This window comes from Melanotaenia boesemani, chromosome 23 (assembly GCF_017639745.1).
Source record: "Melanotaenia boesemani isolate fMelBoe1 chromosome 23, fMelBoe1.pri, whole genome shotgun sequence".
NCBI lineage: Eukaryota > Metazoa > Chordata > Actinopteri > Atheriniformes > Melanotaeniidae > Melanotaenia > Melanotaenia boesemani.
In genome coordinates, this window is record NC_055704.1 from 2,090,366 (window position 1) to 2,117,640 (window position 27,275).

At 39.9% G+C, this 27,275-nt stretch overlaps 1 protein-coding gene across 1 annotated transcript; it reads right to left on the reverse strand.

The window, feature by feature from the left end:
• LOC121635082 (myelin regulatory factor-like protein) lies at positions 1-27,275 on the reverse strand. Its single transcript, XM_041978142.1, has 23 exons — positions 27,203-27,275; positions 24,838-24,931; positions 23,793-23,854; positions 21,471-21,909; positions 21,136-21,345; positions 20,820-21,015; positions 20,453-20,529; positions 15,316-15,426; positions 15,151-15,241; positions 14,820-15,020; positions 14,596-14,704; positions 11,849-11,958; positions 11,386-11,531; positions 8,419-8,580; positions 8,258-8,329; positions 8,000-8,040; positions 6,640-6,795; positions 6,446-6,493; positions 6,232-6,316; positions 5,281-5,355; positions 4,840-4,951; positions 4,442-4,513; positions 1-910 (listed from the first exon to the last, which is right to left on the reverse strand). The coding sequence occupies exons 1-23, from the start codon at positions 27,273-27,275 to the stop codon at positions 818-820; spliced, it is 2,835 nt and encodes a 944-aa protein (XP_041834076.1). The 3' UTR covers positions 1-817.

The following is a 27,275-nucleotide window of genomic DNA, read 5'->3' on the forward strand; positions in this document are numbered from 1 at the left end:
TTAAAAAGAAAAAAATTGTATTTATTAAAACACTCAGGTTTCAGTTGTTTACACTCATAGAAAAGATTAATTTAAACATTTTTACATTTATAAATGACTCAAAATACATCAGTAATTGTTTTTACAGCAACTTCAGCATTTAGCACGAGTCAAACAACTTTGTTATTAATTTTTTTTAAATTACCTCCAATTTTTTTAACAGCCTTTTCTCTCAATGTCAGAACTCATAAAATTGTATTTATGAATTCTGAAATTTGTTGTTCAAGACTGAATTACAGAAAAAAGCAAAAAATGAATATTAAAAGTCTGAGATCAAAGTTTTCTTGTTTTTTTCTTGGTATTGTAAATTTCAGAAGTCGTTTTTGTGTTTGTTTTGCACGACATAGCAAATACATTTTACTCTAAGAACCTAAAACCACAAAGAGCCACAACCACATATGTTCACTTCCTTCTTGTGGCGTCTCAGATTCCAGGTTGTTTTAAAGTTCTGCCTCACCAACGTTTCAGCTCAGGAGTCTTCAAGCCAGCCAGTGTCTCTTCATGATCCCTCAGCACAGGATAAAATATCTTTACATTTTACGAAAAAGAGGTAAAACTGTCCTGTCCTCCACTGGAAATCGAAAGAAAACAAACAAACAAACAAAAAAACAAAACAAAACAAAACAAAAAAAGATATATCAGAACTCTTCCTTCTTCTCCTCCAGTCTTGCCGACCATCATATTTATCATTCCATCTGTCCATCGTCCTCTTACAGCAACAAAGGTTATATAAAATCTTAATTTTCTAATTTTCTGTGAGTAATTTGTAAATGTGTGACTACAAGTCTGAGCAACGCCTGTAGAAGTGGAAGTGGTAGTCTGTGAAGAGCACCCCCGCATAGTGATGGTCAGTACTGCAGTCTGCTTGACCCTGAAGAGAGAAACGTAACACCATGTTTTACTAAACAATTTGGACAATGAATTTACATAACTTTAATACCATTTTTTTAATAAGACATTTAGTGGTTCTTTTTTTTTTTCGCTAGATCAATGTAAAAATATGCCAACCAGCTATAGTTGTGTGTGTGTGTTTTTTAAAATCAACTTAGTTGATAAAACAGACTTGAGTTTGAAGCGAAAATGCACAAAACAACAAATAAAAAGGATCTTTTGGTTCCCTGCAAAGTTCCAAAATATAACCCTACAAGAAGTTGGGATGCTGTGTAAAATGTAAATAAAACTAAATATCATGATTTCCAAATCTCATCAGTTTATATTTTAAATGGTACATGGTCTGTACTTTATGTTATTCCCAGTAGAACATGAAGCATACGTCAGATGTTCAAACTGAGACATTTTACCTTTTAATGAAAAATATGAGCTACTTTTGAATCTGGTGACAGCAACATGTTGTAGAAAGTTGAAAGAGGTGCAAAAGGCTGGAAAGGTTATTACTACAAATCAAAAACAACTGCAACTAATTATGTTAATTGGTAACAGGTCAGTAACATGACTGGGTATAATGGGGCATTTCAGAAAGGCAGATTCTCTCAGATGTAAAAATGGACAAAGGTTCAACAACCTGCAAATAACTGCATCTAAAAATTATGGCAAAATTTCAGAAAAATGTTCTTCAAAGCAAAATTATAAAGACTGGAGATCCCACCATCTACATCATTAAATATCATCAAAAGATTCAGAGAATCAGAAGGAATCTCTGTGTGTATGGGACAAGGCTGAAACTGGATGAATGAATGAATGAATGAATGAAACTTTATTGTCATTGCAACAGGTGCAACGAAATTTTTTCCAGTACAAACCCGTCCTAGAGTAGACAACAACAACATATGAACAAACAGGATCAGGCAGACTGAGGCAGCAGCCGCCGTGCAGCAGCCGCCGTGCAGCAGCCGCCGTGCAGCAGCCGCCGTGCAGCAGCGCGCCATTTTCATAGATGGAAAAGAAAACATGAGGGAGAGTAACGGGAGGAGGCTAGAAAAAAAAGGCATCTCTACACTGGGCCTGACGGGGGGGGGGGCTCCCAACGCAGCTAAGTGAGGACGCTGCTGAACTCAAGCGCATCTAATCAACCTGCCGCTCGGGAGTGTAGGGATGGGGGGAAGGGACAACCAAGGCAGTGAAGTCATGGGGAGGTGTGTCTGTAGTAGTGTATGTGAGTGTGCTTGCTTGTGTGCGTAGTAAGTGTACGTGTGTGAACTTTCTCCCAGTGCCTTTCGCCAGTCTGCCCCAGATAATAGTGGGGTGACCATGGGAGCTGATCCAGGAAAGTTCCACAGCCCAAGAAAATGGGAGGGGGGAGGATGGGGGCAGAGCATCCATCTGCATAACATTTCCAGGAGAAATTGATAACCATCCTTCCAAGGCCAGTACAGGGAGCCAGATGAAGATAACAGCATTTGTTTTGGTTCAGGCTAGAGCATGTTTCGTCTGCCTTGAGTCTCTCAGTGGTCTCATGGCGACTCCAATACATCCAAATGGATGCTGGTGATTTTTAAAATTAGACATGATTCTCTACTGGAAACCACTGCATGGACTCAGGAAGACTTCCAGAAACCTCTGTCTGTGAACACAGTTCATCCTGAAATCCACAAATGTAGGTTAAAACTCCATCATGCAAAGAAGAAGCCAGATGTGAACAGGATCCAGAACCAGCTTCTTCCGTCTTCTCTGGACCAAAGCTCATTTAAAATGGTCTGAGGCAAAGTGGAAACCTGGATGAAGATGTGAACTAGTTTGTGGAAAGCATGGACGGCGTGTCCTGCAGACTAAAGAGGAGAGGGAGCATCCAGCTTGTTATCAGTGGACAGGTGAAAAGCTGCATCTCTGATGGGATGGGGCTGCATTAGTGCCTATGGCGTGGGCAGCTTCCACATCTGTGAAGCTCCATCAATGCTGAAAAGTACATGGAGGTTTTAGAGCAACATCTGCTCCCATCCAGACAACGTCTCTTTCAGGGAAGGCCTTGCAGATTTCAGCAAGACGATGCTGAACCACATCCTGCATCCATCACAGCAGCATGGCTTCACAGGGGAAGAGTCCGGCTGCTGAACTGGCCTGCCTGCAGTCCAGACCTTTCACCAGTACACAACATCTGGAGCATCATGGAAGCAGAAATCCAGCAACCAAGGTCCAGGACTGTAGAGCAGCTAGAATCCTGCATCAGACCAGAATGGGACAACATTCCTCTCCTAAAACTCCAGCAACTGGTCCCCTCACTTCCCAGACGTCTCCAGACATGTTAGAAGAAGAGATGCTACACCATGCTGAACACCACCCTGGAACTACTTTTTACACCATGCTGAACATCACCCTGGAACTACTTTTTACACCATGCTGAACATCACCCTGGAACTACTTTTTACACCGTGCCGAACATCACCCTGGAACTACTTTTTACACCGTGCTGAACATCACCCTGGAACTACTTTTTACACCGTGCCGAACATCACCCTGGAACTACTTTTTACACCATGCCGAACATCACCCTGGAACTACTTTTTACACCGTGCTGAACATCACCCTGGAACTACTTTTTACACCGTGCCGAACATCACCCTGGAACTACTTTTTACACCGTGCTGAACATCATCCTGGAACTACTTTTTACACCGTGCCGAACATCATCCTGGAACTACTTTTTACACCGTGCAGAACATCACCCTAGAACTACTTTTTACACCGTGCCGAACATCACCCTGGAACTACTTTTTACACCGTGCCGAACATCACCCTGGAACTACTTTTTACACCGTGCCGAACATCACCCTGGAACTACTTTTTACACCGTGCCGAACATCACCCTGGAACTACTTTTTACACCGTGCCGAATATCACCCTGGAACTACTTTTTACACCGTGCCGAATATCACCCTGGAACTACTTTTTACACCGTGCTGAACATCACCCTGGAACTACTTTTTACACCGTGCTGAACATCACCCTGGAACTACTTTTTACACCGTGCTGAACATCACCCTGGAACTACTTTTTACACCATGCTGAATATCACCCTGGAACTACTTTTCCTAGAAGTATTGCTGCCATCAGATTCACTATCAGCTCATTTTCCATCATTTGGTAAAATGTCTCAGTTTCATCTTCTGATATGTTGTTTATCTTCTACTGGGAATAAAATATGAGTTGACGAGTTATGGAAACTTTTTCATTCTGTTTTTAATTTATTTTTACACAGTGTCCCAAGCTTTTTGGTATTGGGTTTTTACATCATTGTGAAAACATGATGTGTTTATATGGATTGTGGCAATAAATTATAATTTAATGTAACTTAAACTTAAACTCTACAAATATTAAATTTATTTAATGATTCCTGATCCCAAAATATTTCCCATGCTGGCTTGAAAAATATCCTGAACTTGCATGCATTCATAACTAGCGAAATCAGATGTTTAATGTTATATGAAGCAGAAACAAAAATTCTTACAGCCACTGCCGAGCGGAAATAATATGAGCTCTGATAAAGACGAGCCACATGAAGAGGCCATTCATGTTCTCCCTGCAGAAACAAGCCACAAAGATCACATTTTTTAGCAAGTACAAATAAAATAAAAACTAAATGTTCAATGAAGCAAAGAACAGATCAATCTCAATAAATCTAAAGCCAAGTCTTAATAAATGTGGGAAGGAACAACTGTTTTCATTGTTGTAATTCTAAAATTTCAAACCAATTGGGATATTTTCACCTCCGAAACACTTTACTTAGACAAATGAAAGTTGCAGGTCCCTAAAGCTGAAACACTAGAAGCCTTCTTTCCCAAGGTTAAAAAAATAAAAATAAACAAACTCATTAACTTGCATGCATGCTTGGCTGCTGATATTTACCTGTGTATTTGATGGATATCTGCTTTCTGTGACTGTGTTTGCATCCAGCAGTGCAGAGCAGGTGGAGGACTCATCTAGACGACACAGATGAACCACCAACAACTCTGTGGAGCTACACAGAAATAAAAATAAATTAATTAATACATAAATATACAGAAAGTTTTCACATACTTTCACTCTTTTAATGTATAAAGTGAAATTATATTTAGAGAAAGCAGCTGTCAGCACCAACTGTTAGCTTGTTTGTGAGCTAGAAGCCTCATTTAGCAAAAATGCTACACTAACATGCTAACAGCACTTTTAAAGAGTTATGCTAATAAACTGCATTGTCAACCATAAAGTTGTGTTTTAATAAGTAAAATTTTGTTGTTATTGAATGTATTCTGTAACATTTTGTTTAAATGTTTCCAGTGTGTGTATTTATATTTAATAATTTCTTACTTCATCAGCAGGGTGACTCTCATGTTAACTGGGACAAACTTGCTAACCGGAACTCTGAAGATGTATCTTCCAGGCCTGGAAAAAAAGAACACGAACATCTTATCAAAATTTCTGATGTTTCCTATAAACAGTATTTTACTAAACATCATGAAATACATTATTTAAGATGTTTTAAATGTACCATTTAATGTAAAGGCATAAATTACTTTATCTACAAAAAGATAATATTAGATGATTTTTATTGGTAATAAATTTAGAATCAACCCATTGCTTAATCTCTCTTTTTTAGGTTTTTGAGCTTTAGTGGCTTTTATTTGACAGTACAGAGAAAAGCTGGCTGAAAGAAAGATAACTTTCAGCATTCGGCCACAGCTGTGACAGACAGTTTTCACCTCATCTAGCAGTTGAACTCCCCCATTTTTTGATAAAAGATTCTACAAATACGTTTCTTACTTTGATTTCTTGATATTTTTGCAACCAAGAAGCACAAAAACAGTAGCCATAAGACTGTAATAAACTTTTATATTAACTTACATTGTGACTGGTAAGAAATTGTTTTGACTGAATTGTTTTGACTGAAACTCACATAAAACACATTTTATTCTTTAGAGATTTAGTATGGACTTATTCATGTAGAGCCAACAGGTCCTATTATTAAAATGATCCAATTACTCCCAGTAATTGGAGTTTCATGGTCATGTAAACAGGCTCTAACGAACAAACCACAATCAGCTCTTTTTTTCCACAAAGTTGTAAACACAGCTGTTTAATTGTGCTCAACAGAAAGCTGTCTGATATGTATTCAGGTTGAATCTACTCATGTTGCACTCAGTTTCAGTGAAAACAACGATGGGAAAGTTTGGTCCAACCTTATTGTCTGAGATTTGTTTTCTCAGAAATTCATTGTATTTAAGAGAGGAATAAGTCATTATAACATCTGTGTCCACTTACAGACATTCATCTCTCATGCAGTACTTCCTGTCAATCACCTGCTGGTTCTCTTTGATCATGAACGTATGGATGGTGGTGTTTGTCCCTGATGGAGAAAGGAGAAAAGCTATTTTCTTGTTCTATCAGATAAAGCTTTGCACCCCCAGCAACACAAGTTCCTCCCCCAAAGCTCTGACAACCCCTAGATTGTTTGATCTTTAAAGTGAACACTCACAGTCTCCAGCACTTTTCATACGCTGAAAAAGTCCTTCTGGATTTTTTTCTGTGAAACAAAAAAATAATAAAAATATCAAATACTAAAGCAAATAATGCCCAGCTGTAACATGAGTCTGCATCCTGTCTGTGTGTGCAGGTGTGAATTACTTTATCTCCATTTCTGTGTATCCATGCATGTTAGGCTGCTGTTACCTTTAATTTCAAACTTTCTAGTGGACTCAGAGGCTGCAATGTTTGAGCCACCTCCGCCCCCTGCTGGTGGAGGGCAACAGTGCACCTCATCACAGTACAACAGGTCACAGAAGTCCACATCTGGAGGCCAAGGACCAGGGGGACTGGTTGGTGTGACTGGAGGAGAGAAGGAAAAAATATTTCAATTAAAATGATATATGTTGCATTACTGCCATTGCTGAAGCTAATACCCAGAAATATTTGGATCCTGTAAAATAAAAACTTGAGATTTTGTCAGAATGATTACATATAGATCACAGGCAGTACATTTTTATACACTACAGTAAGAAGATCTTGATCCGCACCTCATTCATTTAAATGTTGTTAGGAAAATGGGAAAAACCTGTGCAAATGTAAAGCTTTATTCCTCATCCCAGTCTGAACCCTTTCTGTCATGTCTTTCAGTAGTCATCAGGAATAGTTCTCCAGGATCTTTCAAGGACTTTCCAGAAATATTTCTCCAAAGCTCTTCTGTAGATGATTTTTTACATTTTTTTTCTGTTCTCTGTCCAGATGATCCCACACTGCTTCAGTAATGTTGCGGTCCGGGTTCTGGGGAGGATCCATCTCTGCATCAGACCTGTTTCCACTGATCTTCAGCCCAGTTCTTGTGTTATGTGACCTACCTCAGCCTTTTCTTCCTGTTTCCCTTCCTTAAGAACAGCTTCTTTACAGCCACTTTTCCATGGAGACCATTCCTCACTTTGGCCTTTGGCTTTGGCCAACAGTAGATGGATCAGCTTAAGGTCCAGATGCATCTCTCAGGTCCTGTGTCAGGTTTTTGTTGGATTTTAGATCCTTTTCATCTGCTGTAGGTAGTTTTTAGTCCTGACTCTTCTTCTTTTGTCCTCCACGTGTCCAGTTTCTGCCTCCATGCTGAGATATGCTAGGTTTCCAGCTAACAGCTGTTTGGGAATCACCTTACTGCTGCTAAAATCTGTTTTCTGTCTGTCAGACAGTCTGATCCTTGCTGGTTTTCAAAGAAACTGCAACAAATGAAGCATCTTTGAGACAGGATGCTTGTAACAAAGAGCCTAAAGATCAACTTAAAAACCACTTTAACAAATTACAGCAGAGTCTGACCACTGGGAAGGGAAATATAAAGAAATGAGGGCTGGATCAGGACTTAATAAAACCACAATAGTAAAACAATTCATTGATCAATAAGTGTCGGATTTAACAGGCTTCCTGATTATCAGAACGGCATAAAACCCTAACAACTTGTGTGTTTGTCATGTGGGAGAAGTTCTAGTTTGATGGAAAATGTTCATTAACCTCTGGTTTTAAATCTGCATGTAGTTTAAAAAAGGTTGCAGGTTACCTGTGCTGGTCTGAGGCGTCGTCTGCACCAAGCTGTTGTTACTATCAGACAGAAAGAACAATCAGAATAAACTGCTCCACAAAACACCCAACATCCCACACATTCTGAAGCTTCCTGAAGGCAGCAGTCCTTTTTAAAATAGTCTTACTCTGTTACCAGCAGGCAGCACAACAGACACAATGAGAGTTTCTTTGATGTTGTAAAGGCTGGAGCAGCATACCTGGATATAAACAGCTTTTCCTATCACAAGATATTTACCTGTTGCCAGGAAAGGTGTCATTGTCTTTCCCCTTTAAGTTTAGCAGATACAGAGCGGTGATGGAGATGACACTGCACACATTAAATTATTGATTTAAAGTTTTAGAGTTAAAAATTTTATTTGCATATAAAAACAAAGAGAATAACTGGTCTTTCCTCACCAGAAGGCCATGGTGGCCAGCAGGGTGAAGACGCTGGCCTTGAAGATTTTATTGTGCAGACATTGCTTGTATTTCTGACATGAACCCTCCTTCTGAACTTTCTCAGTTTTACATGGTTCAGGACCCGATGCTGTCGACACACTGCCATGTCTCTGAGGCCTCCTGTTGGGGGGAACACAAGAAATCTGAAATTAAAGACCAGTATGTGACCTAGATCAGATTTTTATGACAACCTGAACAGCACAAATCCAATTTCTTTCATCAGATCTAGACTGCTTTCATATGTGGTCCTAAACCGGATTCATGCCTCATGTTTGACCCTGAGTCAGGTCAGGCATGAGGGGTGCCACAGGGATTGGTACTTGGGACATTGTTGTTTATACTGTGTGTAAATAATTTATGTGCATTTTTTTTGGAAATCATACAACAAATAATGATAGAGAAATCAAAATCAACGACACTGACAGGCACGATTCTTGAAGTCAAACTCTTAGGAGTCATTATTGATCATAAACAAAACTGCAAAAGTCACATAAACAATGTAGAAAATGAAATACTGTTGAATTGTATAAAATTTAAGTCTTTAAAGTTCCCATAGTATACATTTTTCAGCAATTTCATATGGGTACAAGAGGTCAAGCAACATTGTTTTCAAAGTGTATTACTCTAAATTCAGCCTTGGTCCTTAATTTCAACCATTTCAAATGTAGCTCTAGTGAGCTTTACTGAGAACGGGCTGTTTCTGTGTCTGAACCAAGCAGCAACCTCCGCCTGTAAAATGTGAAGTCTGCGCAGAAATGCAAAAAATTGCAGTTCACCCCTCATCCACTAGGGGCTGGCTCCAAAACAGAGCAAATCCCCATAGACTCCCATGTTAAAAAGATCAACTTCACAGCAGAAATAAACATGTTTAAAGCCTGGTACAAAAATACATTTTAGGATTAATAGGTCAGGTTTACCTTCATGTCAACTGTGAATTTTTTCTAACATCAGTTTGGATGTTATTTAATCTTGAAATTTGGCATAATTAGGGATGTGTCCTTTTGATTGACAGGCATCCAATGTCTGCAACAAGAAGAGAGAGTGCAGCACAACCACGGCTTTTAGCTGGCTAACAGCTTTAGCCCGCCTACCTCCGTTAGCCGATTAGCTCACTTTAGATCCGAGTTGGTTCAGTTAGCTCTTAGCTACAGGCAGCTCAGAGTTTGATGGGAGTCAATTATCCACCCCCACCTTCACAGTCCCCCTCTCAGCTCCACCTCTTTGAACATTTTTGGATTTTTCGGGAATGACAACACGCGTGATGCTGCCGAGATGGTGACGGTGGGAACTGCCCAACGAGCTTCAGTTCAGCTCTTCAGAAACCTACGAGTGACGTCACGGAGTCTCCGGGGGTTCAGAGCTCAGACTCACCCGTTTGAGCACACATTCACTAAAAAGTGAAACAAGCAAGTGAGAGGTCACAGAATTTTCTCATTTTTGGGCCTTTTGCACAGGCTATGAGGACACATACGACTGTTAGAAAACCTTTAGAAAGTGAGTTTTGCATAATATGGGACCTTTAAGTCTAGTAAATTCTGATTTTTACATCATTGAAGATAAACAAATTGAAACTGAGCATTAAGACCTGCAGCACGATGTAGCCGAAATGTTGCTGGTCCTAAAAATACCATTTTTTCCTGCTGTGCAAGTGCATCATGGTTCCTATTGCAACTCTTCTTCTGTGGTGCTTAAAACAATTCCCCCCTCCCGATTTCAAAGCAGCACTGATTTTGTAGTAAACATAGGCAGGTTCCCATCCTTAAAGAAACATTTTCCCAAAGGTCTGCCAAAGTTTGTTATTGGAGTTTTAATATGGAGGTTGGAGGTTTGATTCCCACATTTAGGCTTTGTCTCTGTTAGAGTTAATAGTTCTTGATACCAGATTTATCAGGTTAAGATTATAAAGTGTCAAACTGGAGCCTGACTGTCCTTTAATTGTTTGACAAAACCTTGAACCTTTGACATAAAGAGTGCTTGGAGTCAAAAATGCAAAATGCAGATATAGCTGAGCACCTCCTCCAGCTGATGAAGTCGAGCATCAATTTACCCGAACCAGACGTCCTGTGGTACCTACACGTGTTATTCACCATTTGAAAGCTGAGATTCTTCAGATGTGAATGATGTATACCACTCCAGGCTACAATCAAAACTGCAGATTCAGTAAACACTTTTTCTGACCAGTCACTAAAACAATTTATCTTGTAGCAGATGATGCTGCAACAGAAACACTCCTGTAACATCACCAAGGGTCCAGTAAAATGATTTTAAGGGGTTAAAGAGAGGCTAAACTGATTTTTAGAAACTTAAAGTCTTCTTTGGGTGAGGTGAATTCATGCCTCGTCATTCGCTCTCACAGTAGTTTTCAGAATGTGAGATGTCCTTGAACTGTGATTTCTTTTGATAACAGAGCTTTCACTATTATGTAACACATGCTTATCAGTACTTTTCCATGGTGCTGCTTACTTGACAGTGTTACAACTTTCACACAAAAAGATAAGGAGTTGTCATGGTTTTCTAACCAAGTTTCAAATCCAGGTGCAAGGTTGTAAAAGTACATTTGCTGGTTCACGCCTCAAGATGGATAAAAATATTCCATTTTTGTCATATTGGCTTCGATATCCGGATGTTTCATCACTTGATTATTAAGTTTCTTCCCCATTACGGATGATAAAAAAACTACAAAGTTAACATCTAGAGGTATAATGGAGGGCTGAATGCAGGACTTTTACCCAGGAGACTGGGAATTTTTTTTTCTTCTTCTTCTTCTTCTTCTTCGTCTGGTTGGTCACAAGAAAACCACCTGGTTGAGTTCAAACAGATATTGCGGTATTGAAGTAAAACTACCCAAACCAAATACTTGATTTATTGAAGTTAACTAAAGCACGGTCATGCAAACGCATATGAACTGGTAGATAGGATGGATACCCGGTGGAGCGCAGGCTTCCTGTTAGACTCTTCAGCTTCTCCAGTCGGCGATTCCAGACCTCCAGCTCTTGGATACGAGTCTCCAGGTTGTCGGTGAGCTTCGATAGCTGCTGCACCGCCCCCACGTTCTCCATGAAGATCTGCTCCTGCAGGAGGAAGAGAATGCTGTTGAGGGCATTACGGTGACTTTCATGGTTTTTGGTTAATGAGGCCAAATGTTAACAGCTGTTTTAATGCCATTTTTAATGTCATTTTAAGCCTCTGCTTAACCGCCAGCCAATACAGGCATGAAAACTATTTACTCAACTCATGTGGAGCAGTTAAAATCCCTCATTTAGGCTTACCAGTCTTCACACTTATGCTGTCTTAGATTTTTTTTGTCTGAATCTCACAATCAGAACATATTTGTTTGTTTGTTTGTTTGTTTAGGCATCTTAGTTAAATTTTTGGAAAAATTTCCTACTTTGTCCACCATGAGGAAGTTATGTATCCTCTCGCCGTCTGAACATACGACGTCTCCAACCTCCTTCACTGCAGATGGCAGCAGCTCCTTCACCTCCTGAGCTATCACACCTGAAATATCACACGGCTGATCAAAATATGTCCCACTGGTCAAGAAATCGATCGTTTGTACTCACGTGAAGTCACACCTGCCTCATTAGTTATGTGAAACAGGAAGTGGTGGTCATCCTAGCATGTGGTAGGCCAGAGTGTGGGTGACGAAAATGTTCTTGATATCCGGAAATTTCCTTGTGTTTGCATTGTTTTTGGTTGTTGGAATTTTGTTCAAATTGTGAAACTGATTGAGGTTACTTCAGACTTCAGAGTGACGTTGTTGCTAAGCAACAACATGTAGATTTATTCATTTTAACTTGAGTTAATGTTTTAGCTTCATCCACCAGGGTGTCCCAACAATCTTTATGATGGGGACGACACAGGCTGGGCTCCTATGAAGAATGTAGACCAAGGGTGGGGAACCCTGGTCCTCCAGGGCCGCTGTCCTGCAGGTTTTGGATGTTTCCTGCTCTAACACACCTGATTCAAATTAAATAGATCCAACAGCTTATCAAGTTCTGCACTGCGACCAATTAACTTGAATTAGAGGTTTTCACACACACACGGTTCTGCTTCTGGTTCTGGCCCAGTTCTCAAGTCTCAGAACCTTGTTCATGACAGCTGAACCAGAACCAAATTAGGAGGACTTAACTACACGGGAGTCAAACATCAACATTTTGGGAAGTTTGGCCTGAAAGTTGATGGTTAAGTCATGATAAATTACATATTTGATAATCAAAAGAATTTCATGCGATGTTAACATGCCAGCACCAACTTATATAAATCTCCTAACAAAATTCAAATAACTGGCCAGGCAACATAACAAAGCAGTGACATTCAGGTTTTAATGATTCCAGTGGCCGATGGTCGCTGGATTCTTCTGGAGGTTTTCCCTTCCTGGTAAAAGGGATTTATTTTTCCTTTCCACTGTTGCCCGCCGCTCTGTGCAGCTCAGGATGGGGATTCAAAATGAAGTCAAGATTCAATGCAATCTATTGATTTTCTTAGCTAGGCTTTTATTTATTATGAATTGGCTCGTACAAACACCGATTGGACGACAATGAATTGGCTCGAATTGATTTGTCATCCTTCCGTCTTCATTTGAGGAAGTCAAGTGGGGGAGGAGGTACTCGGCTGGCTTCTACATTTCCAGCTCCACTTCTTTTTCTGTCGTGGTATTCCTCCTTCTCTTTCTGAATCTGATTATTTGGTCTGGCATTCAGATGAATCCAAACTTGGCCCGCCTATGATGTCAGGGTGCCCATTAAGAACCAGCCTTTCAGGTTCTGAACCAACTTTTTCCAGTGTAAATGCACCAGCTGGTTAAAAATTAGTTTTGGGAATTGGCGCCCGTGTGAAAGCCCTTCTTGAGGACCAGGGTTCCCCAACCCAGATCTAGACCATGAAACAGCCTGTTGAGGTTTGCTTACACCAGGGGTAGCGGTAAATGTTTCTCTGCTTCAACACACCTGATTCAAACGAATAAGTCACTGAGCAGAACCTGTGGTGCGTTCTAGTTGTCTCGTAAATCCAAGCGCCCCAGAGTAGGTGACTCTCTGGAACTCCTTCCTCTAGAGCTGAGATCTGTGGATCCAGTAATATCATTTAAAGCAGCTAAAAACTTATTGTTTTAAACTTACTTTTGTCTTTTTTTCTCATGTTTGTTTTGTTTTATTGAGAAGCACCTTGTGATTATTTATCTTGAAAGGTGCTATATAATAAAGGTTTACTACGTCATTACCAGAATATTTTGGTGTTGCAGCTGCCTCCAAAGTAGCATCTACAATTACGCCGTAGAAAACTGACACCCTGACAACAGCAGCCAGTTTTAAGGAAAAAGATGAATAAGCAACAAATACTGACATATGGACATTTCACAAACAAGTCCACCTTAAAAACATAATAATGACAACAACAACTTGGTGAGGAACCTCAGTGAAGACAAAACATAGAAAGAAATTTAATAAAGACAATGTTGAACCACAGGTGGTTTAAATCTGGAATCTCAAGGTCCTCTTAAACCTGAAAGACGAGGTCGCTTTGTTATTTCCAGCAAAATTTCCTTGGAAAACACATTCTGAGGACAACCGGAATGCACGATTGAGAAGCTGGTGAATCCATTTAATTTGAATCTGGTGTGCTGGAGAAAGGAAACATCTAAAACCTGCAGGACTCTCTAGGACTGAACTTGCCTACCTCTGGCTTCCAGCAAACACAGCACTATGATAACAGCTAAAGTCGTACTTCTGGGAGCAGAAACAATGCAGAGTTTTTTCATGAAGGGTCTTAATCCCAACTGCTTTAACCATCCACACAACAACAATTTCTACACTTCCAAGATTTTTCATGTTTTCATCTGCTTGGTCAAGCAGAACCTGATCTGAAGCAGTAGATAATTCCATATATCTGGTAACTAAACTGATAAATATTTCTCCAGTTAAACATAAAAATCCTTCTTGGATAACTTAGAAGGATCTATGGCATCACGTAGCTCAACGTTTTTAGGTATCCATCGCTGAACTCGCATCTAAAATCGGACGTCTCATATCTTCCTGCACAACATCAGCCAGTTTGATTTGTTTGACCACCACTTCGTTCACCTTAAGTACACGAGTCTGTAAAAGTCATGTGACTGAATACAAACAATAGCAGCACCTGTCTGGTGGGTGTGGTCTATTCCCATGGTGGAGGCGAACTCCGGTTTATAATCAAACTCGATTATCCTCATCTGAGTGATTCTCTTCAGCTGCTGCTCAGAGTCGACCTGACAGACCGAAACAAAGAAGGACTTAAATTAATAATTTAGCTACAATATTGGGAAATCTTTGCATTACCTTAACTTTAAAACAAAAAGTTTTAAATAATATCTGATCTTGGACCTCCTGTATGTTCTGCTTTGCACGGCAGTCGGACGGCTGCATGATGGCGCCCATCACCTTGGCGTTACCACAGACAACCAGCGCCTCATCAGGGGAGTCAGTATTGATGCCAACTCGACCCTGACAGACCACAGATTCCTGAACCGCCCCCCGCTGCCAGCAGGAGTCTCCATCCATCTCAAACTGACCTGGGTTGGAAGCCTGCAGGAGGAAAACCCACTTAGATTAAGATTTTATTTCAATCAGAGCTTCAGTCTGCTCTGAAACGGTTGGATCAAAGGATTTCTGATTCAATTGATTCATTTATTATCGGTATGAAGAATGTGTTTACCCTGACAATGATCCTCTCCGACACCAGAGCCGTTAGAAGTAAACTCTCCGATTTTAACACAGCATAAAGACCAACCACCATCTGAAAATACCTGCATAAACGCACACGCAGTTAGCATGTAGCTCATTCATTCATTCATTCATTCATTCATTCATTCATTCATACCTCTGATCAGGGTTGGGTTTGCCTTTCTTCCTCATGTTGTTTGCTGTTGTCTCGGTGAAGTGCAGTCTACCCAGTGTTACTTTGGTTATTTTGCCACCAGGAAGACTGACCCTGGTTAATCACAATTCATTGTTTTTAGATTACATATAAATTTCTTTAAGCTTCACAATTTTACTGATATGTAACTGAAAATATAATACATTTGATGCAAAAAGTAAGGAAAATTGTGTTTGGCTGATTATTTCTCCCCTTTAAGAAAACCATTCAGTGTGTTAAACATGGCTGGAAAGCCTGCTCAGTTACTGAGGCTGTGTGCAGCACGTTTGAAACCTGATCCGCACTCATACTTCCTGTCGACGGTCAACATCATGTGACAGCTACACTCAGCCGAGAAGTCACGTCTTTACCCTCATCACGGACTAATTTTCCATAAATTCTGAGACCAAAAACACAGAAGACAGACAAAAGTCAGTCTTCAGAAATGTCCTTGATGAAGTTAATAAAGACGGTTTTACTGAGAGGAGTTGCTCTAAATCTTTTTAAAGTCCTGTTCCAGACAGCAGGTTATTTTGAAACTCTCCGTGTTAACGCTGAGTTGAGGGAAACTGCGTTTTCCGTTCCAGAAAGAGAGGTAAGCCTTACCCAGAGTCTGTTACCATGGTAACTGACTTAGTGAAGTGAAGTTTCTACCTGTCTCCTCCCACCTGGAGCAGCTGTCAGACATAGGTTGTCCGTACCAGCACAAGTCCAGAGGTTTAAAGGCTGAATTAATACACAGCGATTGATGTGGAGAGAGAACATTTCAGAACTCGAAAAAACGTGTTATGTCCTGATCAATAGGTCTTCCAACAATACTGTTAAGCAGTCAATCGGATTCTCCGGCCATACACAGGCTTTTCCAACATGACACACTGCGAGACAGGAATGTGAAATAGCGTCACAGTTAAATTTGGACTATGCGTTGCAATATGTTTTATATTTTCTTTTGTAAATGGGGCCTTTTGTTATAACGTCAATAACAAAAAGCATTTTAAAAAGTTAACGGCATGTTGAGTCACGAGAAAAGTCCTCACACAAGTCTGAAGTCATAACTCCATAAATGTAAGATGGGTAAAGATCTACTGTCTATCCATCCATCTGTCTATCCACCTATCTGTCTATCATCTATCTGTCTATCCACCTATCTGTCTATCATCTATCTGTCTATCCATCTATCTGTCTATCATCTATCTATCTATCCATCTATCTGTCTATCATCTATCTGTCTATCATCTATCTGTCTATCCACCTATCTGTCTATCATCTATCTGTCTATCCATCTATCTGTCTATCATCTATCTATCTATCCATCTATCTGTCTATCATCTATCTGTCTATCATCTATCTGTCTATCCACCTATCTGTCTATCCACCTATCTGTCTATCATCTATCTGTCTATCCACCTATCTGTCTATCATCTATCTGTCTATCCATCTATCTGTCTATCATCTATCTGTCTATCATCTATCTGTCTATCATCTATCTATCTATCCATCTATCTGTCTATCATCTATCTGTCTATCCATCTATCTGTCTATCATCTATCTGTCTATCCATCTATCTGTCTATCATCTATCTATCTATCCATCTATCTGTCTATCATCTATCTGTCTATCCATCTATCTGTCTATCATTTATCTGTCTATCCATCTATCTGTCTATCATCTATCTGTCTATCCATCTATCTGTCTATCATCTATCTGTCTATCCATCTATCTGTCTATCCATCTATCTGTCTATCATTTATCTGTCTATCCATCTATCTGTCTATCATCTATCTGTCTCTCCATCTATCTGTCTATCATCTATCTGTCTATCATCTATCTGTCTATCCATCTATCTGTCTATCATCTATCTGTCTATCCATCTATCTGTCTATCCATCTATCTGTCTATCATCTATCTGTCTATCATCTATCTGTCTATCATCTATCTGTCTATCCACCTATCTGTCTATCCATCTATCTGTCTATCATCTATCTGTCTATCCATCTATCTGTCTATCATCTATCTGTCTATCCATCTATCTGTCTATCATCTATCTGTCTATCCATCTATCTGTCTATCATCTATCTGTCTATCCATCTATCTGTCTATCCATCTATCTGTCTATCATTTATCTGTCTATCCATCTATCTGTCTATCCACCTATCTGTCTATCATCTATCTGTCTATCCATCTATCTGTCTATCCATCTATCTGTCTATCCATCTATCTGTCTATCCACCTATCTGTCTATCATCTATCTGTCTATCATCTATCTGTCTATCCACCTATCTGTCTATCCATCTATCTGTCTATCATCTATCTGTCTATCCATCTATCTGTCTATCCATCTATCTGTCTATCCACCTATCTGTCTATCCACCTATCTGTCTATCATCTATTTGTCTATCCATCTATCTGTCTATCATCTATCTGTCTATCCATCTATCTGTCTATCCACCTATCTGTCTATCATCTATCTGTCTCTCCATCTATCTGTCTATCATCTATCTGTCTATCCATCTATCTGTCTATCATCTATTTGTCTATCCATCTATCTGTCTATCATCTATCTGTCTATCCATCTATCTGTCTATCCACCTATCTGTCTATCATCTATCTGTCTCTCCATCTATCTGTCTATCATCTATCTGTCTATCCATCTATCTGTCTATCATCTATCTGTCTATCCATCTATCTGTCTATCCATCTATCTGTCTATCATCTATCTGTCTATCCATCTATCTGTCTATCATCTATCTGTCTATCCATCTATCTGTCTATCATCTATCTGTCTATCCACCTATCTGTCTATCCATCTATCTGTCTATCATCTATCTGTCTATCATCTATCTGTCTATCCATCTATCTGTCTATCATCTATCTGTCTATCCATCTATCTGTCTATCCATCTATCTGTCTATCATCTATCTGTCTATCATCTATCTGTCTATCCACCTATCTGTCTATCATCTATCTGTCTATCATCTATCTGTCTATCCATCTATCTGTCTATCCATCTATCTGTCTATCATCTATCTGTCTATCCACCTATCTGTCTATCCACCTATCTGTCTATCATCTATTTGTCTATCCATCTATCTGTCTATCATCTATCTGTCTCTCCATCTATCTGTCTATCATCTATCTGTCTATCATCTATCTGTCTATCATCTATCTGTCTATCCATCTATCTGTCTATCCATCTATCTGTCTATCATCTATCTGTCTATCCATCTATCTGTCTATCCACCTATCTGTCTATCATCTATCTGTCTATCCATCTATCTGTCTATCCATCTATCTGTCTATCCATCTATCTGTCTATCATCTATCTGTCTATCCATCTATCTGTCTATCATCTATCTGTCTATCCATCTATCTGTCTATCATCTATCTGTCTATCATCTATCTGTCTATCATCTATCTGTCTATCCATCTATCTGTCTATCATCTATCTGTCTATCCATCTATCTGTCTATCATCTATCTGTCTATCCATCTATCTGTCTATCATCTATCTGTCTATCATCTATCTGTCTATCATCTATCTGTCTATCATCTATCTGTCTATCATCTATCTGTCTATCCATCTATCTGTCTATCATCTATCTGTCTATCCATCTATCTGTCTATCATCTATCTGTCTATCATCTATCTGTCTATCCATCTATCTGTCTATCATCTATCTGTCTATCCATCTATCTGTCTATCATCTATCTGTCTATCATCTATCTGTCTATCCACCTATCTGTCTATCATCTATCTGTCTATCATCTATCTGTCTATCCATCTATCTGTCTATCCATCTATCTGTCTATCATCTATCTGTCTATCCACCTATCTGTCTATCCACCTATCTGTCTATCATCTATTTGTCTATCCATCTATCTGTCTATCATCTATCTGTCTCTCCATCTATCTGTCTATCATCTATCTGTCTATCCATCTATCTGTCTATCATCTATCTGTCTATCCATCTATCTGTCTATCATCTATCTGTCTATCATCTATCTGTCTATCCATCTATCTGTCTATCATCTATCTGTCTATCCATCTATCTGTCTATCCATCTATCTGTCTATCATCTATCTGTCTATCCATCTATCTGTCTATCATCTATCTGTCTCTCCATCTATCTGTCTATCATCTATCTGTCTATCATCTATCTGTCTATCATCTATCTGTCTATCCATCTATCTGTCTATCATCTATCTGTCTCTCCATCTATCTGTCTATCATCTATCTGTCTATCCATCTATCTGTCTATCATCTATCTGTCTCTCCATCTATCTGTCTATCCATCTATCTGTCTATCATCTATCTGTCTATCATCTATCTGTCTATCCATCTATCTGTCTATCATCTATCTGTCTCTCCATCTGTTTTCTGTGGTCAGACTGTTTTGTTTTGCTACAAGGACAAAGTAGAAACCTGTTCTAGAGGAAGCTTCCATGTTTTGGCCACAGGTTGCATCTTGTAGTTCATGTCTCAGCTTTGCTTCCTTGTTAGAAATAGAGCAGTTCATATTTAGAGGTCATCTTGTTGTAATCCTCCATCTCATTTATAAATACTATTTCCTTTGTACGCTGAATCAAAGCTGGAACTGAAAAGAGGTTGTTAGCTTACTTTGGCTGCCATGTTTCTGTCAGTCTGCCCCAGGACACCTGTGGCTACACCTGTAGTTTACCATCAGCGAGTATGAATGAGTGGATGAATAATGGATCCAGTGTAAGCGCTTTGGGTGCCGTCAGAAATAAAACTCAATAAAAATCTATTGCAATATTAGTATTATTATGAAATTAAATCTGAAAATATGTCCGAATAATCAATATTAGATTTTTTTCTATATCACTCAGGCCTACTGATTAATCACCTTTACAATCAGGTATAACTTGTAAGGATGGATGGTTTTTCGTGCAAATCCTGCAGATTTCTTGTAATATTAGATAGTTTTGCAAAGTTAGTAACATTGAGTAATAATCAGTGGTAGTAGAGAGTAAATGTAAGGTTTTATAACTTAACTTTCACAAAGTTTGGTTAAGAGGCCTCTTCCTGCTGTCATCTGATTCTATTACTTTATAACCGCTGGAGAAACGGGCCGGGACACATACCTGACAGGGTGGAAGGACTTCTTGCTGCGGTCCGGTTGAGACTGCTCAATGGTCACCAGACGGCTGGGACTTTCCAGCTGTAAGGAGGCACACTGGATTATTAGAAATATTATTATCAAATGTTTTATATTTTCATTATTAGCTGCAGTTCATCACATAAAAAATGTAGGGTCAGACCTAGTTGCTGGACTGGATGGAGCTCAAATCTGACCCAAAATAAGGTCAAGGCTTTTTTATAGAACTGACTGCATCCAGCTGTTTCTGGTCAGAGCAAACAGCAGCTTCCCTTTGCCTTCAGTTTTTAAGCTGAGCCTGGTCAAGCTACTAGTTCCAGACAGAAAATTTGAAAATCCTGTGGGATACCCACCTTAACCCCAAACACATTTATCTCAAAGTGGTCCACTTCTTGCAGTCCACTGCCTGTTTTGACATAATGTGGCTCTCCAGTCATACCAATATGGACGGTGACCTGAAAGTGGTTCTTCTTCTGGCAAACAAAGGCCTCATCAGTTGGAGAGTAGTTGAAGCCTTTATCTGTATCAACACGGTAGGCAAGAGGAGACCTACAACACAAAACAAGTCCTTTGTGCAGGTGCCTCATAGTGGATACTGTAGCTCCTTATACCATCTCCATAGCAACTACACACACTGAAAAGCACCGATTCAGCTGGTGGTGTACTCACAGTGTTTGGTTGCTGCTGTCGTATAGAGAGCTCCATTGCCCTGGACTGTAATGCTCCCAAGTCAGCAGCTGGGAGGGTGCTAGACCCAGTCCACTATCACGGTTCCCCACGCTACTACCACGAGTCCCATCACCTTCATAGCATGACGAATCAGCTCCTGCAAATGGTTCCCCAGACTCAGATCTTCTTCTCTTTTTACTGTCTGGAAGACTACAGGTGGAAGACAGACAGGTTAAAGCACAAATGGAAAAATCCATCCTTATAACTTTGATTTAAATCACATGATATTATTTATAGAAAAGAACTTGTCATCAGCTGATCTAAAGCTGTCTTACCAGGTGTGTGGTGTGGAGACAGGGCCCAGAGGACAGTCTGAAGATGGTGGGGGGACAATTAGGACCATGCCTTGTTCAGTAATGGGTGGAACGTAGCTATGGGACGGAGGTAGAGGTCGTGAGGGAGGCGTGGGTGGGGTGTAACCTTGTAAACACCGCCCTGGAAAGTAGTGCTCAGATGAGCTGTGCGTGTGCTGGTTTTGGGGGGCAGGTGGAGTCCCAGCTTTAATATAAGTATTTGAAAGGCCCAAACCACGGAGCTGATCATGAGTCAGCAGGTTAGTGTGGGAGGGGGCTGAGCCTCCATCATTAAGCCGACAGGATGATGATCCAGTCAATAAGTGAGAGTCTGAAGGGGTGGAGCCCCGATCCTTAAAGCGACAGGACGAGGATGGGCCTTCCTGCTGGGTCGACCAGTAGGATTGTTCATAGTGAAGATCTGTCAATTAGAAAAAAATAACACTGAGAATCTTTGTTTCCTGAATATCAGCAGTTTTATGTGGTGAACCCATCACCCCTTTGCCTTGCCCTGTACCTCTCTCTTTAGGCATCTAAATAAAATGTGTCTTCAGAATGATGCAGCTGCAGCCATAAACCTCTATCACATCATATCACAACATTATCTCTACAAAGGCCAATTATGATTCAGAGTAAAGCAGAACAAAATACAGACGGTCCAGGAGAAGCCTCCAAAAATGGCCATTTTGGCACAGTTTGGTATCATCTGTTCTAAAAGTCCTGCAACACGGGGCCTCAGATTGTAAAAGGTTAAGTATAGAATGGCTTATCCTCCTTTAAAAAAAAACAAAAAAACAATGAAATTGTTTGTTGTGCACTGACCCAGTGGCCTGAATAAAAGGGCACATCTAAACTGTGGAAAGCATAATAGATGTTGGAAGACAACATTATTTTATAAAAGTAAGAAAATTCTGTTTAAAGTTAATAAAAACCATGTCATGAAATGTACAGGTGTGAAAACAAAAGTAAACCCTGTCAAATCTAAGGCTTACAAAGGAACATAATAAAACCAATTTGCTAGTTATTAGGTAAATGCAACCTCAGATGAACAACACTTCTATAAGATTTAAAAGGTCCAGTAGCAGCCAGGTGATTCTGATCAAATGTATCTGATTTATTGATCATCATCTATCTGAGCTCCTTCATAAATGCAGAATTCAGGTGTGTTAACACAATGCCAAGGAGGAAAGACATCAGCAATGAAGAGAGAGAGAAGCTGTTTGCTGCTTATCAATCTGGGAAGCGTTCTAAGGTTATTTCTAAACTATCAGGGGTCCATAATTTGACTGAGAGAAAGATTGTTGGAAAACATTTGATACAGCTTCCTAGGAGTGGACGTCCCAGCAAGTTCAGGCCAAAGTCAGACCATCAGATCCACATCTCAGACTCTCCAGGCCTCTGTTAGCATGTTAAATGTTAGAATCCATGACAGTTTTATATTGTTTATTTACTGAAAGTCTTTTAATTTACTCTATTAAAGGACAGGAACACCCTGAAAAACATTCAGGTTCTAAGATAAGTCAAACAGACAGATGTGAGTTCACTCTGGAAGTCTCAGGTTACAGGAAGGCCATCACCATCATCAGCTACCCCCACCATATTGTGGCTGCTGAGTTTGTGATGATGCATTCTAGTCGCAGCTACCGCGCTCCCACCGGTAAAACAACCCATTTGTCCAAGTCATTCATTCCTTCAGACATCAGGCTGCTGAATTTTGACAAGAATCTTTTAATGAATTGATATTTTAACTTGGATTTTTATCCCTTTTTCTTGGATTTATTATAATTTTACTGTGTTACTGAGTAAGTATTTATTTTTTCAGTTAATTCTTGTATGACCTTTATGTCTGTTTGGACAAAAGTTGCTAACATAGGCCCTTGTTTGATGTGCGATGTGAATATGGGTAAGCTGGAACCTGCCCTGTGGGATCAATCTGAACGATCTGGGTTTGTTCTGCAGCCACAGGACCTGGACACATGGCAGTCATCTAGATGACCATGAACTCTTCTGGAGTCCATCTGTCTGACAGCTAAAGCTTGGCTGAAACTGTCTCATGTGAAGGGACAATGATCCTGAACACAGCAGCAGATCTACATCAGAAAGTCTGAAACAAAGAATCAAAGTGTTGACATGGTCCAAAGTCCAGACCTCAGACTGGTTGAAATACTGTGCTGGGACCCTTAAGAGAGCTGTGCAGAAACAAACCTGCACACCTCTGAAGACTAGAGCAAAAGTCCTCTGAAAAAACATTACTTCAAGCTGTTACTTTCTTTTTCATGCTGGATGATTCTGGGTCAAAGGTACCTGGTATCTGTGGAGGTGAACAAGCCTCTGAGCTGGAATCAGGCGGAGACTCGGGAAGTATGCTGGGAAAAGAAAGAAAGAACAAGAACACACTGACATGGTGGATTTAGATTTTAAAGAATTTAGTGTACCAACATGTTGACTCTGCAGGCAAATTTCTGTTTGTGTTTCCATCCTTCACTGACACCAACTGGGCTGTTGTTGAATTTATGGATGTTATATAACTTTATGAACTACGATAACAGCAGGCCCAGTTTTATGCCTCAGAACAGGAAGAAGTATTACTTGATTGTCTTATTGTGGTGATGTACTAACTTAAGACTTTGTGTCATTCTTGATAAGAAGCAACAGGACACAATATGAGGAAACAAATGTTTGAAATTACAAACTTTATGTAAATAGTTTGATTACAAATCATGTTTCAGTTTGGTTTGTCAGTAATGAACATTTTAATTATCTTAGAAGCAACTGAACCAGAAGAATGAAGGGTTGATGAGTTCTCCATTCATATAACTCAAGAATTAAAAAAAAAAAAATCATTCATGTTATTTTTGTTGTGTCTCGTCATGTTTGTTAAGCTCTGTTTGTCTCGTCTGTTTCCTGTTCTGGCTTGTCTCTTTTATTTTGAAATCCCCAACTCTCCTCTCGTTTCAGGTACCTTTTCCTTCCTGCCTTTGTGTCTCCCGCTGTGAGTGTCTGCCCCGATTGATTCCACCTGTGACCCATTTCCTCCTGTGTCTATACAGGCTGCGTTTTCCCTTGTCCTGTTGCCAGATCGTTGTTTCATGTTCTGAGATCCAACCAAGCATGATTAACTGATCCAGTCTTTGCAAGACTTATTTAAATAAAACTATTAACCTCAGCCTGTTTCAGACGTCCTGCTTTTGGGTCTCTTGTCCAGGCTATGAATTTTCCTGTCTAAGCCTCCAGTATCGCAGCTGTATTTATAATTTTTCTGTTGCTCTTCATCTTGTTTCACCTGTGTTTACAGTCAGTGGAGAACAGTAGTGAGTGGTGTGTTTTAATGTGTTTGTGTGAATCATACAAGCTGCTGGGGTCCATGTCGTTACTGAGGTAATGCTCCAGGATGCTCGTATCTACGGCGACAGAACTGTCCAACACTCCACGAACATCCTGACCTGCACACAGAGACATAAACACACATTAAATTACATTAATTTCCTCTGAAATTTCATCATTTCATAAACTTTGTCTTATTTAAATCATGAAAAAAAACTATTTTGAATACAACTTGAACAACATGCATATAGAGATAAGAAAACAGATATAAAGGTACAGATACTGCAATGTGACCTGCTGACATGCTAGCAATGAGAAAGTTTGTATTTTCAAGTCAAAAGTTTCAGAACTATTTCATAAAATGAGATTTCCTTTCCAACACCAAGAACGTTGTCTTCAAGACCACCTAGAAACATCTGAACCTTCCCAGAAAGTCATGGAAGTTCTTCCAAGACCATGAAATCATCCTGAAATCCCTTATAACAGGGATCACCATCTCCGGGCTGCAACCCTGTAGTTTGTAGGATGTTTTCCTGCTCCAACACACCTGATTCAAATTAAATGGTTCTCCTCAACAACTTGTTAAGTTCTGCCCAATCATGTTGATCCATCAATCTGATTCAGCTGCTGCAGCAGGAAACATCCAAATCCTGCAGGGCAGCAGCCCGTAAGGACTGACTTTGGACACCCCTGCCTTCAACCTTCTTAAAGGTACAGTGCATACAAACTGCTGACATCTAATGGTGAATGTAAGCATGAAAATATCTTCAGATTCACAGTTGTGAATGTACAGTGGCTGTCAGTGGCCAAAAGTCTTCCACATATGAACAAGTTTTCATGTGTGAGTGGGTCCAGAGGCCTCAGGTGCAGCAATGACTGCGCTACAGGTAAGTACTCCAACATTGTGTACATGTGTACTGTCTTCTTCTATGGTCATTTTAAGGTGTTACTTATCCCAAATCATGTTCTAGCACCTATCAAACAAAGCTGGTACCGCAGTTTTAAAGCTTCACAGTATGTGGACCCTAGTAGATGTAAATAACTCATTCAAAGAGAATAAAAACATAAATTATTTCACTAAAGTGATGTGAAACACAGTTTTTAATGATGTACGCTGCACCTTTAAGGAACTTCTCAGAGTTACTTCACCTTCATCGTCCACACAGAGAGCCTCCCAGCCAACAAGTCTTTCCAAAATATGTTGCAGCTGCTTTAAAGATGAGCTGACAACGCTCATGGACCACTGAACCTCTTCATACCAGTGGAACATCCTCAGTGAACATTGAAGGAAGATAAAAACCTCCTTTATGACCTCTGGAGTCTTCTTAAAGACTGAACCTCTTTGAAAACGCCCCCTCTCCATGTACTTACCTGGATTTAACACTAATCCATCTAAAGGACCAAATTCAGTTCAAGGACTACTGGAACCACTCCATAGACCACACAGAAACTTGATATGCCTCTATTTTAACCTTCACTTGGACCATGAAACACTTCAACTTCTTATGGACTTTATGGACCTCTTCAAACATCCCTGCAGTAACCTGAAAGACCTATAAACAACTTCAAGTAGGAATGGTATTCTTTAAACATCAATTCAGAATCTTCAAGGACACCTTGGACCTCTTATTGATCCTTCAATATCTGCCACAACATCTCTGAGAAACAGAGCCCTGACAGGACTTTGCAAGATAACTGTTGTATCTAGAAATCCAGAACTTCCAGTCTAGTTCAGCCACTCTGAAAATGACCACTGAAAAATCTAAAGAATAAATTAGTCCTCTTTGGTGACCTTTGAGGCTCTTCAGAAAGACTGGAAAAGCTCTGAAAAACACTTTTCTAGCTTCGGTCATTTCATGATATTCAAGACATTTTAGGGGCCACTTAACAACCTGTCTCATGGGACATTTCGAGGAAGTCCTTGATAGTCCTAAAGAAAGCTGGAACCTCTTTTAGAACGCCTTAAAACCTCCTGAAAATCACTTCACTCTTCAAGAGCGCCAGGATTCTCATAAAAGATATCTTCAGTTCCTTTAACAACTCCTGGGATCTCCTTATGAACCTCTGCGACCTCCTCAAAGACTGCAGAACATCTCAAACATGACGAAAGCTTTTAGAACCTTCTTCTTGTCAACACCTACCACTTACAGAGATCTGCTCCAATTATTCCTCCAGAATCTCTTAAAAAATACTTTGACTCTTCAAATACCCCAGGATCAGCATCAAGGACCACGTCAGCTGCTTCACAGACCCCTGGGTCCTCCTCACCTTAACTTTAAAAATCACAAAACCATCCTGAAACACCCTTGAACATCTTTTAAAGTTCGCTCTATAACAGGTTCTCTAGTATCTGCAGTCACCCAGCCGTGCTGTAACAGTTCATGTCTCACCTTTGAAGAACTGCTGCAGCGCCTCGTTCTCTCCCAGGACCTGGACTGGCAGCTGGCCGGCTCCAGGCTCCAT